The sequence below is a fragment of the Engystomops pustulosus genome, chromosome 7 (genome assembly GCF_040894005.1).
Source record: "Engystomops pustulosus chromosome 7, aEngPut4.maternal, whole genome shotgun sequence".
Classification (NCBI taxonomy): Eukaryota; Metazoa; Chordata; class Amphibia; order Anura; family Leptodactylidae; genus Engystomops; species Engystomops pustulosus.
Window position 1 is genome coordinate 68,466,506 of NC_092417.1, and position 16,623 is coordinate 68,483,128.

At 41.1% G+C, this 16,623-nt stretch overlaps 1 protein-coding gene across 1 annotated transcript in view; it reads left to right on the top strand.

Moving 5' to 3' along the window:
• LOC140069957 (alpha-1-antitrypsin-like) overlaps positions 1-2,877 on the top strand; it is an 87,234-nt gene extending 84,357 nt beyond the window's left edge. Inside the window, exons 4-5 of the mRNA XM_072116273.1 lie at positions 2,105-2,252; positions 2,646-2,877. Coding sequence (XP_071972374.1) covers positions 2,105-2,252; positions 2,646-2,834 — 337 coding nt within the window. The 3' untranslated portion in view covers positions 2,835-2,877. The remainder of the gene's footprint in view (positions 1-2,104; positions 2,253-2,645) is intronic.
• Positions 2,878-16,623: the final 13,746 nt, after the last annotated feature.

Below are 16,623 nucleotides of genomic sequence, written 5' to 3' on the forward strand. Positions count from 1 at the left end.
AATTTTGTGTGACAGAATGCATTTTGTTAGACAAAATTAATTCTGTGTTACAAAATACATTTTGTGAATTTTGTATGACAAAATGCATTTTATGAGACAGAATAAATTCTGTGTTACAGAATACATTTTGTGAATTTTGTGTGACAGAATGCATTTTGTGAGACAGAATTAATTCTGTGTTACAGAATACATTTTGTGAATTTTGTATGACAAAATGCATTTTGTGTGGCAAAATGCATTTTGTGAATTTTGTATGACAAAATGCATTTTGTGAGACAGAATAAATTCTGTGTGACAGAATGCATTTTGTGAGACAAAATTAATTCTGTGTGACAGAATACATTTTGTGAATTTTGTGTGACGGAATGCATTTTGTGAGACAACATTAATTCTGTGTTACAAAATACATTTTGTGAATTTTGTGAGGCAAAATTAATTCTGTGTGACAGAATACATTTTGTGAATTTTGTATGACAAGATGCATTTTGTGAGACAGAATAAATTCTGTGTGACAGAATGCATTTTGTGAGACAAAATTAATTCTTTGTTACAGAATACATTTTGTGGGACAAAATTAATTCTGTATGACAAAATAATATTGTGTGTGACACAAAATCTTATTTTGTGCAACAAAATGGCATTTTGTAGTCAAACAATTATATATTGTGACACAAAATACATTCTATTCACATAAAATAAACTGCATCACAAAATTATTGTTGTGCATTCTGTGAAAGTCTAATTGATTTTGTGCACACAAAAATGATTTTTGTAATGACAAAAGGCAATTTGGGTCGATAAATAATACTTTTGTAAGCACAAAACAGATTTTGTGATGACAACATTGAATTCTGTGTCCATAGTATGAATTCTGTGATCAAAATTAATTTTGTGCCACTGAACACATTTTGTCGCACAGAATACATTGTGAACAAACGGCGCCCCATAAATATCAGCTCACCTGCTTAAGTTAAACCTGTGCTTGGATCTCCTCTCTGCTTGAGGCATTAAGTTCTAGAGAAAAACGGACCATGATCCAGCATCGGTGAAAAACTGTGCCTTGCTTTAATTTTCAAATGTGCATGTTCAGTATAAACATTGTCACTGAATATCTGGATGTTTACGCTGAACATGTGCATTTGAAAAATAAAGCAAGGCACAGCTTTTAACCAATGCTGGATCATGGTCCGTTTTTCTCTAACACTCGTTTTGGTGCCTTAAAAGTTGGAACTGTTTTTAAGTATGTATGGGACACTGATTCTGGAAATTAGATTGTTTTCTCCTACAAGCTCTACTTTTGGAAATCTGGCATTTCCACCCTACAAAGTATATGCAGCTCCAACTTCTCGTCACTTAATATTGTACTAAAGAAATTTTGAAAATGAATGTCATATTTTGTGGCTGTAGCTGGTGATTTTCCATCAGGTCAAGATTTCCTGAGATGAGGTGTTCTAGGCTGATTACTGTTGGAGTATCCAACATGAATGTCCAACACATGTGTATCCCATCATCCATGATACCGTTCTACCATCTTACGTATTTCTTGTTTGAAATGCTCAACGTCTCATAAACTAGAGCTGCTAGAAAGAAATGGAAGGTATTTTCAAAAATAAAAGATCAAAAATACCAACAATAAGGTGAAAGACTCCAGATAAAACAAAAAATGTTTATTTTTTCCCTAGTGTAATTCATAAAAATATATTTTACATACCGGTAATAGCCTGTTTGAAAATCAGTTCATTTTCTCGTGAAAGCTTTGCTTGAATTGATGGATTGTTACTTTTTTGTACTTCTCAAAGACTCTTACAAGGGTCAGAACATTGCTCACCTTGCTGGTGATGATAGCAAAACTAAAAATCTTCATTGATAATGTGTATTCTTTGTTCTATGACCAATGGGGGTTAAAGAGTTGGGATTTTTGCTTCACCAGTGAATCCAAAGATTTTTACATTTTTTCACAAACTTTGTGTATGTTAATAAGCTTCAAAGAGAAAGTATGTTTGGTTTTCCATAGAACAATGCATATTTGGGCCATGACACATCTGCATATTAACTTATGACGAACATAGTTTACAAATTGGCTTTAATTTCTTTTTTTAAATAGATTGGTGGATTTATTTCTCCCAAAATTCTCCATCTCTGGTACTATCAACCTTAAAGAAACACTAACCAAAATGGGACTAGTAGACGTTTTCTCAAACACCGCTGACCTGTCTGGTATTACAGGAGATGCCGACTCAAAGATTTCTAAGGTAAGTATTTCTAACTATCTAACTAAAAATTGAAAAAGCAGGGGGCACTACAGATTGTAGATATACAATTCAAATGTTACATTTATTCCATGTGCAATGGTTCAGTGTGAGACAACTTCATCAAGCTTGAATAAATGTCACCTTTGAATTGTATACCTACAGTCTGGAGTGCTGCCGGCTTTTACAATGTTTGTCTATTAGAGGCTTGCCTAGGCCACCTCTCCTTTTTAGGAATCAGTTCCACTTGGACATTGTATATCTATCTCCTAAGCATCAATTGAATTACATGGCCTAACCCATTAAGAATTTTTAAGTTATGCTTGTACCTATTTATACTTTTCATCCATTCATATTCCATCTTCTTCTGATAACAGTTTTTCTTAACCTCCTTAGGCTATCCATAAAGCTGCAATCAGTGTTAATGAGAAGGGGACAGAAGCAGCAGCCGTTACAGCACTTGAGATAATTCCCATGATGCTTCCACCTCGCATTAATTTTAGCCGTCCTTTTATTATTTCAATGTATGACCACAAATCCAAAAGTATCCTCTTCAATGGAAGAATTGTCAACCCCCAGAAATAATTCTCTCCCAAATTCTGCATCAATAAAATGTTATAGTGTAAAATGGTGTTCTTATTTACTTACAGTAAGCCATCTCTTGCCCCCTGGCATGAGATCACATAGCTCATCTGTGAATCCCGATGAATGAAATGGGAACTCCCCTAATAGTAAGTAAAAAGGGATAAATTTAAATTAAAGCTTAAAATCAATTCAGGATAATTATCCTGGTCATCATTTACTGGTAATTGTTCGAGCTGTCCTCTAGCTATACTGTGACTCTGCTGAGCAGAGCTGAAGTTTTCAAGATTTTTATGTAAGCCAGGTCATTTTTGATGGAAGTATGTTTAATTGTTAAAGAGTAACTGTCATTTAAAAAAAAAAACTAATTTTAAGCCCTTCTGCAATTGGATTAGTTGCCCCAATCTTACTCCTTTCACTGCTATTCAGCAGCCTTCCCTCTGTTATCAGCCTCATTCAGTGATGCCTCAAATGGCCATTTCTAGGCACTTCCCATCCACACTGGGCTGAATATGAAGTGAGAATGTACATCCCCCTCTCCTCTCTGCTGTCAGCCGATTTCCTCAAGGCTGTGTCCAGCATATGTGCTGCCCTGAGCCCTAACTAATGTGATAATATCACACCTACACTCTTCTCTCTCCCTCTACACACTCAGCTTTCCCTACACTTGTATATAAACCAGGGCCACTTCTGCCATGAGGTGGGATGAAGTTCCTGCCTCTGGCGGCAGATTACAGACCCAACTTGTGGCAAGAAAACGAGCCACTAAGAATGATTTTCTTTAAAAATTTTTTGATTTTATATATTTCTTTTTCATAAATTGGTTACAAAAAGTACAAACATGTCAGAAAAGATTTTTCTTTTTTATTCGTCATTTCTGAGGTATTACCTCTAAGTCCTTTATCACATATAGTTTGGGTTGCAAGCAATTCCCATTTTTAGAGTTTCACTGTACCGTGGCCGTGTAGAGACTTCTCACAGATGGATTTCAGCAGAGGAGTAGATGTTCTCGTCAGTCACTTCTTAGCAGAGAAAAACACTCGCATGATTTTCGTGACGTTTCGAAGGTCACGTCTCCTTCCTCAGACATGCGCATCTCTATCTCTCTCTTCCATTTATACGGAGGTAGCCGGAACTTTACTTGCATTTCAAAACATATACTTAAGTCTAAATTATTTACAATTATTGCACAGTTACTATATATATATAACAGACAATGCAAGAGAGAGCCTTTCCCTTCTTCCTTTTCAAATTTTGCATGGAAGAAGTGAAATGCTACCTAACCCTCCAAACACAAGGGGAGGGGTGAAGGACTAACAGCGATCAAAGAAATACATTAAAGTTACATTCTTCGTTTATTCCATTTGGATTTAACGTTTCAAATTTATATATCCAATGGACTTCACGTTGGAGTAGGCGTCTTTTTATATTCTCTTTATCGTATGCTTCAACTTCCTCTAATACTGTCCATTTCAATTCAGACACATTGTGTCTGTATTCAAAGAAATGTCTAGCTAGTGACGTTTCATAATGTTTCTTTCCTTTTTCTTTCCCCTCTTTTGTTGTTTTTATTAAATTTTTTTCATAATTCTTAATAGCTGACCTATGTTCATTAATACGAATTTTTATTTGTCTAGATGTTTGTCCTATGTACGCTTTCCCGCAAGGACATTTAATCATATAAATTACGTTTTTACTATCACAGGTAAATCTACTTTTAATATGGATTGGGGTCCCTTTTCTTGGATGGGAGATCTTATCTCCTTTTTTTTATAGAACTACAGTTCTGACATGCGAGGCATGGGAAAGTCCCAGTATGTCTCGGACGCAAGAACTCTTGTTTGGGCAATCTTTTCTTTTTTATGTCCGCTCTTACAATACGATTTGCTATAGATTTGCCTTTTTTGTATACAAAACGTGGACGATCTACAAATAGCTTTTTATATTTCTGATCACATTTCAATAAATCCCAGTGTTTTAGTATTGTTTTCCTAACTAAATTAGCGTGATTATCATATGTGGAGACAAACATATGACATTTCTTTTCTTTACATTTGGGTTTTGTCAAGCGTAATTCCTTATTATCTAGTTTGCTCACTTCGTTTGCTGTATTAGTTAAATTTACGTAATCGTATCCTTTCGCTTCAAATTTCTTAATCAATTCTTCCTTATGTTTTTCGTATTCATTATCCCTATCGCAAATGCGTCTTAGGCGTGTGAACTGTCCCCTAGGGATCCCCTTAAACACTTTAGGATTATGAAAGCTCTTACGGTCAAGCAAATTATTCCTATCTGCTTCTTTTGTAAATAATGTAGTAGTAATGTTATTATCTTCTGTTCTCCGTACTAATACATCTAGGAAACTTATTTCATCTTTATTCACTTCGCATATAAATTCAATTAACCTGTGTTGGGTATTAAGAAATCCGACCCATTCTTTTAGTTCATCTTCTGTGCCTCCCCATGCCACAAACACGTCGTCCACGTATCTAAGCCATAGCTTAGCGTGGTGACTATGTCGGTGGATGGGGAGGGACAGGTCTTCAAAAAAAGACATAAAGATATTAGCCAAGCTTGGTGCCACAGGAGACCCCATTGAGGTCCCCTGTAATTGTAAATAGAAATCTGAATCGAACCTGAAATAGTTCTTTTTTAAAATAATTTCCAACAAACTTATCAAAAACTTGATTTTCATATTTGAAAGTTTAGCATCTTCACATAATTTTTCACGAATTATTTCAATACATTCATCTGTCGGAATGTTTGTATACAGACTTTTAATGTCCAATGTACATAAAAAGGTAACATCTTTTAAATCCAGGGGCTGAATATTTCTCAGGAAGTTACTAGTATCTGTCAGACAACGTGGTAATTTTTTAACCATAGGTTGAAGAAAGCTATCAATATAAGTAGCAAGGGGACTAAAGAGAGAATTAACTCCAGAGACGATAGGTCGTCCCGGAGGGGTTTTAGCATTTTTATGCAATTTAGGAAGTAAGTACAACAATGGAATTCATTAATCAAACATTTTGCTATAGTTTTATCAATGATATTCAATGTCAATGCTTCTTCTATTAGTTCATCTATTTCACGTTTGAATATCTCCGTTGGATCACCTTGTAATTTTCTGTACACCTGCTTATCAGACAATTGAGAAAGGGCTTCTTCGATATAAAAATTTCTATCTAAAATAACGGTTGCACCACCCTTGTCGGCTTTTTTAATTATAATACTATCGTCGGCTGACAGATTCTGCAACGCCCTGTATTCATCCCTAGTTAAATTTGATTTTTTCATATTGTTCTGTTTTTGGTTCCACTTTTCCGTTACCTCCTTTATAACAATCTGCTGAAAACTTTCTAACATAGTGGACGGAACTGTGGGATCAAATGAACTACGATTACAAGATTTCAATACAGTATTATCTATCTGATTAGGTTTACTTCCCTCACTATCAAAAAACATTCTCAGTCTAAGACTACGACAGAATTTATAAAAATCCAACATGAAATCAAATGTATCGTTTTCGTGAGTCGGGACAAAATTCAGTCCTTTGTTTAAGACTTGGCGTTCAATATCAGTAAGTGTCCGTGAAGACAAGTTTACTACTAGGTCTTGTTTTTGGGCTTGCTGCGTTTTTTTACATTGGTTTCTTTGTCTGTGTCCGTTTGTGAGTCGGTTGTATCTGCAATATTTTTCTTTTCTAAAAAATCTTTATTATTTGTGTTTTTTTGTGATGACCGTAAAGTCATACGCTCTTTGTTCCTTGGCAGAATTTGAATCAGATGTGGAAATGTCTCTTTTCCTATAGTTTTTTCGTATGTTTCTTCTTTCTTCCGGACTTAGAGGTAATACCTCAGAAATGACGGATAAAAAAGAAAAATCTTTTCTGACATGTTTGTACTTTTTGTAACCAATTTATGAAAAAGAAATATATAAAATCAAAGTCTAGTGTGTTCCACTACTTGTTGTAATTTTGTGCCAAACAATACTTTTATAAAAGACCCAACTTGTGGCACATCACTAGTAGCACGGATTTGTGAAATGCTGGCAAGTCCCCACATCCCCCACAATATGAGGGGGATGGAGGACAGTGTGTCACAATATGTATGGGGTGGAGGACATGGAGCCACAATATAAGGGAGATGAAGGACAGTGGGCAACAATATGAGGGGGAGAGAGGACAGGAGGCCAAAATATGAGGGACATTGAGGACAGGGGTTAAATATGCGGGAGATGGAAGCCAGGAGGCCACCATATAAGTGGAATGGAGGACAGGGGTCCACAAAATGAAAGGGAGGGAGCAAGAGTACAGAAAGCAATTGCAAATATAAACAGATCTCCCTAAACTATGCACTCCTTCACCCCCTGCTGGACTATGATACCTCGCCTTCTCCCTTGACTAAGTGGCTGAAGATGACCCGTCTATCACCCCATCACAGGTCTTGAAGGCCATGGCTAATGCCTATAGATCCTTGCCTTTGCCACGCTTCCAGGAGATGTACCTCCAGTTGTGGCACCGCACCTATATTACTCCAACTAGAGGGTTTCATATATATGCGACACAACAGCATGCTGGAGATGTCATGAAGAAGGAGCCAGCCTTTACCATTGTATGTAATCCTGCCTTTCTGGCACACAATTATGGCCTTTACAACTAAATATCTTACAAATTATGTCCTTAGAGCCCCACTGTGGGTTATCTTTGGGTATGGTGATACAGAGATTCATTGTTGTACCAGAGGGTGCCAGAGATTATTGACAGCAATGGTGGCAGCGGGTTGTAAAAGCATCCTCCAAACCTGGCTCAGCACCACAGCGCCCCTTTCAGATTGTTTTTAGATAAGATCAGTTATATAAGGCGCATGGACTGGATAGAAGCCTCCCTGAGAAGGGAAAAATGAGTACAATCTTTTTTCACCACTTGCGAAAGCTTTATTAGCATGCTGTCACCAGTGATGAGGCGAGATATCAGAAATTGCTTTGTGAACACAGTGGGGCACATTTACTTACCCGGTCCTGTCACGATCCAGCGTCGCATTCTCCGTCGAGGATTTGGGTCTTCTGGCGATTCACTAATGTAGTGCGCCTGATGTCCACCAGGTGTCACTGCTGCACCGAGGTCCGCCGGAGTTCACCATCCTATCCTGGGTGCATATAAGCGCGTGTCAAGCAACACATTTTTTCTGAATCCGTCGGGTTTTCCGATGGCCACGCCTCCAATTTCCGTCGTAATCATGCCGGCGCCGATGTGCCACAATCCGATCGCGTTCGCCAAAAACCCGGGGCAATTCAGGGGAAAATGGTGCAAATCGGTAATATTCGGGAAACCCGACGAAAAATAGAAATTCGGGCCCTTAGTAAATGACCCCCAGTGTGGTACCAGGAGCTACAGCTTGTGGGGGATGCCCCTGTGGAACTTGATTGAAATTGGATCAGGAATGATAGTGTTTGTAACCTAGCACATACATATTACATCATGCTTGGGCTGGGCTGTGGGCGTAACTTCTGGGGATGAGGTGATGAGTGAGTGACATGATTCTTTGGTTTTGTTTTGTGTTAATTATATTATGTGTTTCCCTTCTTGCCACAACTATATGACAAAATGGGAGACATTCTTGGGCAGAACTAGTGGCATTATGACCTACTGCGACCGTGATCGGGCCCGGCGATGGTCGGAGACCATAGTCTGAGATGTGACAGAAGGCGTAGCCGCAACTGCAGCCGTCCGCCCTGCCCGTCCTATCCACAGCCGGCCCATCCCATCTGCGTCGCACAATGTCATCAAGGCCAAACCGCCCTCCCTCCTGTCCACACAGCCGGCAAACCCTCCCACCTGCTCGCCAGCACTCTCCCTCCTGCCATGCTGGCCACCCTTCCCCCACCCCCTGATTTCTCCTTACCCCCTCCCCTCCACTGACTACATAGCTGACAGACTCGGGATCACCTGCCCGCCGGATCCTCCGCTCCCCTCGCGGAATACAGCCAGCCGACAGCCAACTGTAAGTGACTCTGTGTATGTGCTGTGTGAGTGCATGTGCTGTGTTGTGTATATGGTGTATTGGTGCCCTGTGAGTGTATGAATGTGCTGTGTTAGTGAATGTGCTGTGAGTGTATGTGCTGTGTGAGTGTATGTGCGTGTGTGTGCCCTATAAGTGTTTGAATATGCTGTGTGTGTGCCCTGTGAGTGTATAAATATGCTTTGTGTGTGCCCTGTGGGTGTATGAATATGCTGTGTATGTGTATGTGCTGTGTGAGTATGTGCTGTGTGTGTATGTGCTGTGTGTGTATGTGCTGTGTGTGTATATGCTGTGTGTGTGTATGTGCAGTGTGTGTGTATGTGCAGTGTGTGTGTATGTGCTGTGTGTGTATGTGCTGTGTGTGCGTGTGTATGTGCTGGGTGTGTGTATATGCTGCATATACTGTACGTAAGTGTATATGTTTTATGTGTATGTATATGCAGCATGTCTGCATATACTGTATGTACGTGTGTACATAAATGTGCGGGTATAAGTGCATACATGTATGTTTGTGTGTACAAGCATAAAAATGTGTGTATATGAAAGTGTATAAATGTGTGTAAATGTAGAAACATGTACAAATATGTATGTACAGTATATTTTTTTAAGGCTACATTCACCCGGCCATTTGGTGACATTCACCTTAAGGGGAAGGGGGGCCCCATGCAGAAGTTTGTTATGGGACCCAGTCTCTCCTAGTTACGCCACTGGGCAGAACACTACCAGCAACAGTTTGGTGAACAATATGGGAAAGAGCAGCCAAAACTTTGTAATGCATCCATTACAAGGATAACTAGTATAAATTGTTACTTGTTTGGTATCATACTCCTGCTCTGCTTCATTAAATTAACGCCAGAGCCCCAGATATTTGTTGGAGGCGTGGATTTGGGGGTGCTAATGTGCCTCAAATTTCCTGGACTTGTCCTGCTATCATCCCCTATTGGCAAATGTTAGAGAATGGCATCAATGACATGTTGGGTTGCTCTGTACCAATGGAGCCCAATGCATACCTGTTTTCCCAGCTGGTTTCGGGAAGCATAAATCAAAACTGATTCTACACCTCCGGATGGCAGCCTGCTGCCTTATCTCTGCTAGATCAACACAAGCAGCATCTTCATCTTGTACAGATCTACACTCTCAAGTACAGGAGGTTCCCCAGTGATATGTTCTCTAATCTTTCTACACTATCAATTTGGACTGAGTTGATATAAAGAATCTTGTGTCATTGTTTGAATTTAATACAGTGGGCCTGACTATTAGCTCAAAGGTTGTGGAACCAGTTCACAATGACAAAGGTAATTATATATATATATATATATTTGTACACAGGGAGAATCAGTCTTATGATCCATCAATCCCTGGAGACATTCGCAAGCTGCTTGTGAGTATTGTATCTCCATTCCTCCTATTAAGACTCATTCTTATCGCTGCTGTTATATACATATATAGGTGTTTTTAGATTATAGTGGCCACCACTTATTACAGATAAACCATACTTTGTAAGTACTGAATTCACCCCTTGGATTACACCACGCAGTGATTTTTTTTTTCTCTTTCTGAGAGTGGTTACCCGCCAGGGCTACACAGAACAGAGTTTAGGATATCCTGATTCAGGGGACACAATGGGGGGGGGGGGATTTTACAGTTTCTGCCAGTCTCTAGCTGGAAAACATTGGTCCTTTGTTCTGTCAGATTTGTCTCTGTTAATAAATTCCCCCCATTGTAAAGGACTGGTTAACTACATTCAGAAGGAATAAACATTCTCAATAAAATCTGCTTCAATGTTGCTTGATTTTAATAATTACCAACATATTTAACAATACCCCAACACCCAATACACCTAATATAAATGTTAGACTGATATTAGAGCAATTAGAGCAATTATTAATAGGTAAGCACTAGAGATGAGCGAACATACTCGTCCGAGCTTGATGCTCGTTCGAGCATTAGCGTACTCGAAACTGCTCGTTGCCCGGACGAATACTTCGCCCGCTCGAGAAAATGGCATCTCCCGCCGTTTTGCTTTTTGGCGGCCAGAAACAGAGCCAATCACAAGCCAGGAGACTCTGCACTCCACCCAGCATGACGTGGTACCCTTACACGTCGATAACAGTGGTTGGCTGGCCAGATCAGGTGACCCTGGAATAGACTAGCCCCTGCCCGCGCTGCTCGGATCATTCTGTGTCTGGATGCCGCTAGGGAGAGAGCTGCTGCTGGTCAGGGAAAGCGTTAGGGTGTTCTATTAGAATAGTGTTAGGCAGGAGTGATTCAACAAGAACCCAACAGCCCTTCTTAGGGCTACAATAACGTTTTATTTCCTTTTTTTTTTTGGTTTGCTTGTGGCTGGGCTTGCTGCTATTAGTAGTGCAGCTAGTACCATATTGTGAGTAATTTGCAGGGAGACTTGTGTTTAGCTCTTAGTATCACACATAGGGGTTTGATTTGAATTACGCCGAGTCTGCTGATTTATTTTTTTTTTACGTTTATTTCTTTTTAGAACTCACATTAATCTGCCAAAGCAGTGTGCTTTGAGTGAGGGCTAGAAAATAGCCATAGGAGAACCCCAACAGCTTATTTAGGCCTACAATAGCGTTATATTGTCCTTTTTTTTTAGTTTGCTTGTGGCTGGGCTTGCTGGCATTAGTAGTGCAGCTAGTACCATATTGTGAGGAATTTGCAGGGAGACTTGCGACCGTTGTGTTTAGCTCTTAGTGACACACATATCCACCTCAAACACTGAAGTGGGACAATTTATTAGGGGTTTGATTTGAATTACGCACAGTCTGCTGATTTATTTTTTTTTACGTTTATTTCTTTTTAGAACTCACATTAATCTGCCAAAGCAGTGTGCTTTGAGCGTGGGCTAGAAAATAGCCATAGGAGAACCCCAACGGCTTATTTAGGCCTACAATAGCGTTATATTTTCCTTTTTTTTTAGTTTGCTTGTGGCTGGGCTTGCTGGCATTAGTAGTGCAGCTAGTACCATATTGTGAGGAATTTGCAGGGAGACTTGCGACCATTGTGTTTAGCTCTTAGTGACACACATATCCACCTCAAACACCGAAGTGGGACAATTTATTAGGGGTTTGATTTGAATTACGTCAAGTCTGCTGATTTATTTTTTTTTACGTTTATTTCTTTTTAGAACTCACAGTAATCTGCCAAAGCAGTGTGCTTTGAGTGTGGGCTAGAAAATAGCCATAGGAGAACCCCAACAGCTTATTTAGGCCTACAATAGCGTTATATTTTCCTTTTTTTTTTTTGGTTTGCTTGTGGCTGGGCTTGCTGGCATTAGTAGTGCAGCTAGTAACATATTGTGAGGAATTTGCAGGGAGACTTGCGACCGTTGTGTTTAGCTCTTAGTGACACACATATCCACCTCAAACACCGAAGTGGGACAATTTATTAGAGGTTTGATTTGAATTACGCCGAGTCTGCCGATTTATTTTTTTTTTACGTTTATTTCTCTTATAACTCAAAGTCATCTGGCACAGCACAAAATCCAGTGGACGTGGGCGTCCAACTACTGCAGGGGTCAGAGGCTGTGGTCCTGGGCGGGGTGAGACACCACCTGCTGATGAGGGAGCAGGGGAACGCCGCAGAGCTACACTCCTTAGGTTCATCATGTCTCAATTTATATGTCCAACAGTCAGTCTTCCACGCAGTCCACCCATGTCACCGAAATCAGCACTCCTCCAGCTCCTCCACCTCAGCCTCCTTCCCCCCAGTCTGCCCCCTCCCAGCAAAATTTGGCATTTGAACCGGCATACTCTGAGGAACTGTGTTCTGGACCCTTCCCACAGTCACAAACCACTTGTCCGGTTGCTGCTGAGCAATTTTCCGATGCCCAGGTTTTCCACCAGTCGCAGTCTGTGGGTGATGATGACATTATTGACGTAGTGGAAGAAGTGTGTAAAGAGGTGTCCGACGATGAGGAGACACGGTTGTCAGACAGTGGTGAAGTTGTTGTCAGGGCAGGAAGTGCGAGGGGGGAGCAGACTGAGGGATCGGAGGATGATGAGGTGACAGACCCAAGCTGGGTTGATAGGCCGGGTGAACACAGTGCTTCTGAGACGGAGGCGAGTCCTATAGCAGAACAGGTTGGAAGAGGCAGTGGTGGGGCCAGACGGAGAGGCAGGGCCAGAGCTGGTGCATCAGCGCCAGGGTCGGCTCCAGGTTTCAGTAGGCCCCTGGGCGACAGCGCCACAGTGTGCCCCTTTGCAGAGAACTCACTTGCCAGCATTAAAAATTCAAAAACTAAAAAACTGTCTCCTGTTCCCTGAAATATTCCCCAGTTTATCATCCCAAACAGCCCCCCCCCACTCTGCCAAGTAATAAAACTGAAACTTCAAATCAGCTTCTGCGGAACCTCATAATACACACCAGAGCTGCTGCAGAACCTCATAATACACACCTGAGCTGCTGCGGAACTTCATAATACACACCTGAGCTGCTGCGGAACCTCCTAATACACACCTGAGCTGCTGCGGAACCTCCAAATATACACCTGAGCTGCTGCGGAACTTCCTAATAAACACCTGAGCTGCTGCGGAACCTCATAATACACATCACTGCTTACACTGAACCCTCTCTGCTTCTCATGTACATTTGAGATGATTAATATCATTCACACATGCAGCAAGACATATATACAGGCAGATAGATACATGCATACAGCTACAGAGACATGAATAAAGATAGACAAGCATGGAGGCAAACACACACACACACACACACTGTCAGATACAGATATACATGCAGGCAAAGACATCATCACTAGAGGTGAGCGAACATACTCGTCCGAGCTTGATGCTCGGTCGAGCATTAGCGTACTCGAAACTGCTCGTTGCTCGGACGAATACTTCGCCCGCTCGAGAAAATGGCAGCTCCCGCCGTTTTGCTTTTTGGCGGCCAGAAACAGAGCCAATCACAAGCCAGGAGACTCTGCACTCCACCCAGCATGACGTGGTACCCTTACACGTCGATAGCAGTGGTTGGCTGGCCAGATCAGGTGACCCTGGGATAGACTAGCCGCTGCCCGCGCTGCTCGGATCATTCTGTGTCTGGATGCCGCTAGGGAGAGAGCTGCTGCTGGTCAGGGAAAGCGTTAGGGTGTTCTATTAGCTTACTGTTAGGCAGGAGTGATTCTACAAGAACCCAACAGCCCTTCTTAGGGCTACAATAACGTTATACTTTTTTTTTTTTATTTGCAGCTAGTACCATATTGTGAGGAATTTGCAGGGGGACTTGCTACCGTTGTGTTTAGCTCTTAGTGACACACATATCCACCTCAAACACCAAAGTGGGAAAATTTATTAGGGGTTTGATTTCAATTAGGCACAGTCTGCAATTTACTTTTTATTTTACGTTTATTTTTTCAATAACTCAGTGTCATCTCATCTTGCATAGTAGTGTGCTTTCATACTTGGCTAGAAAATAGCCATAGGAGAATCCGAACGGCTTACTTACGCCTACAGTAGCGTTATATATATTTGATTTCTGGTTGATCTGCTGGTGGCTGTACTTGCTGCAGTGCATCTACTAGCAAATTGTGAGCAATTTGTAGTGAGACTTGCGACCGCTGTGTTTTGCGCTTAGTGACGCACATATCCATCGCAAAGACCGAAGTGGGAAAATTTATTAGGGGTTGGATTTCAATTAGGCACAGTCTGCCATTTCCTTTTTTATTTTACGTTTATTTTTTTAATAACTCAGCGTCATCTCATCTGGCATAGTAGTGTGCTTTCATACTTGGCTAGAAAATAGCCATAGGAGAATCCAAACGGCTTACTTACGCCTACAGTAGCGTTATATATATTTGATTTCTGGTTGATCTGCTGGTGGCTGTACTTGCTGCAGTGCATCTACTAGCAAATTGTGAGCAATTTGTAGTGAGACTTGCGACCGCTGTGTTTTGCGCTTAGTGACGCACATATCCATCGCAAAGACCGAAGTGGGAAAATTTATTAGGGGTTGGATTTCAATTAGGCACAGTCTGCCATTTCCTTTTTTATTTTACGTTTATTTTTTTAATAACTCAGCGTCATCTCATCTGGCATAGTAGTGTGCTTTCATACTTGGCTAGAAAATAGCCATAGGAGAATCCAAACGGCTTACTTACGCCTACAGTAGCGTTATATATATTTTATTTCTGGTTGATCTGCTGGTGGCTGTACTTGCTGCAGTGCATCTACTAGCAAATTGTGAGCAATTTGTAGTGAGACTTGTGACCGCTGTGTTTTGCGCTTAGTGACGCACATATCCATCGCAAAGACCGAAGTGGGAAAATTTATTAGGGGTTGGATTTCAATTAGGCACAGTCTGCCATTTCCTTTTTTATTTTACGTTTATTTTTTTAATAACTCAGCGTCATCTCATCTGGCATAGTAGTGTGCTTTCATACTTGGCTAGAAAATAGCCATAGGAGAATCCAAACGGCTTACTTACGCCTACAGTAGCGTTATATATATTTGATTTCTGGTTGATCTGCTGGTGGCTGTACTTGCTGCAGTGCATCTACTAGCAAATTGTGAGCAATTTGTAGTGAGACTTGTGACCGCTGTGTTTAGCGCTTAGTGACGCACATATCCATCGCAAAGACCGAAGTGGGAAAATTTATTAGGGGTTGGATTTCAATTAGGCACAGTCTGCCATTTCCTTTTTTATTTTACGTTTATTTTTTTAATAACTCAGCGTCATCTCATCTGGCATAGTAGTGTGCTTTCATACTTGGCTAGAAAATAGCCATAGGAGAATCCAAACGGCTTACTTACGCCTACAGTAGCGTTATATATATTTTATTTCTGGTTGATCTGCTGGTGGCTGTACTTGCTGCAGTGCATCTACTAGCAAATTGTGAGCAATTTGTAGTGAGACTTGCGACCACTGTGTTTTGCGCTTAGTGACGCACATATCCATCGCAAAGACCGAAGTGGGAAAATTTATTAGGGGTTGGATTTCAATTAGGCACAGTCTGCCATTTCCTTTTTTATTTTACGTTTATTTTTTTAATAACTCAGCGTCATCTCATCTGGCATAGCAGTGTGCTTTCATACTTGGCTAGTAAATAGCCATAGCAATAGGATAGCATCGTTTGGTTTTAAAAACTAAAAAACACAAAAAAAAACAAAAAACACAAAAAAAAGTTAAAAAAAAATTAAAGTTATAACTCTCATTTTCAAAATGTTTAACCCGAGGGCTAGGGGTAGAGGACGAGGGCGGGGACGTGGGCGTCCAACTACTGCAGGGGTCAGAGGCCGTGGTCCTGGGCGGGGTGAGACACCACCTGCTTATGAGGGAGCAGGGGAAAGCCGCAGAGCTACACTCCCTAGGTTCATGTCTGAAGTTACTGGGACTCGTGGTAGAGCACTGTTGAGGTCAGAACAGTGCGAACAGGTGATGTCGTGGATTGCCGACAATGCTTCGAGCAATTTGTCCACCAGTCAGTCTTCCACGCAGTCCACCCATGTCACCGAAATCGCCACTCCTCCAGCTCCTGCACCTCAGCCTCCTCCCCCCCAGTCTGCCCCCTCCCAGAAAAATTTGCCATTTGAACCGGCATACTCTGAGGAACTGTTTTCTGGACCCTTCCCACACTCACAAACCACTTGTCCGGTTGCTGCTTAGCAATTTTCCGATGCCCAGGTTTTCCACCAGTCACAGTCTGTGGGTGATGATGACCTTCTTGACGTAGTGGAAGAAGTGTGTAAAGAGGTGTCCGACGATGAGGAGACACGGTTGTCAGACAGTGGGGAAGTTGTTGTCAGGGCAGG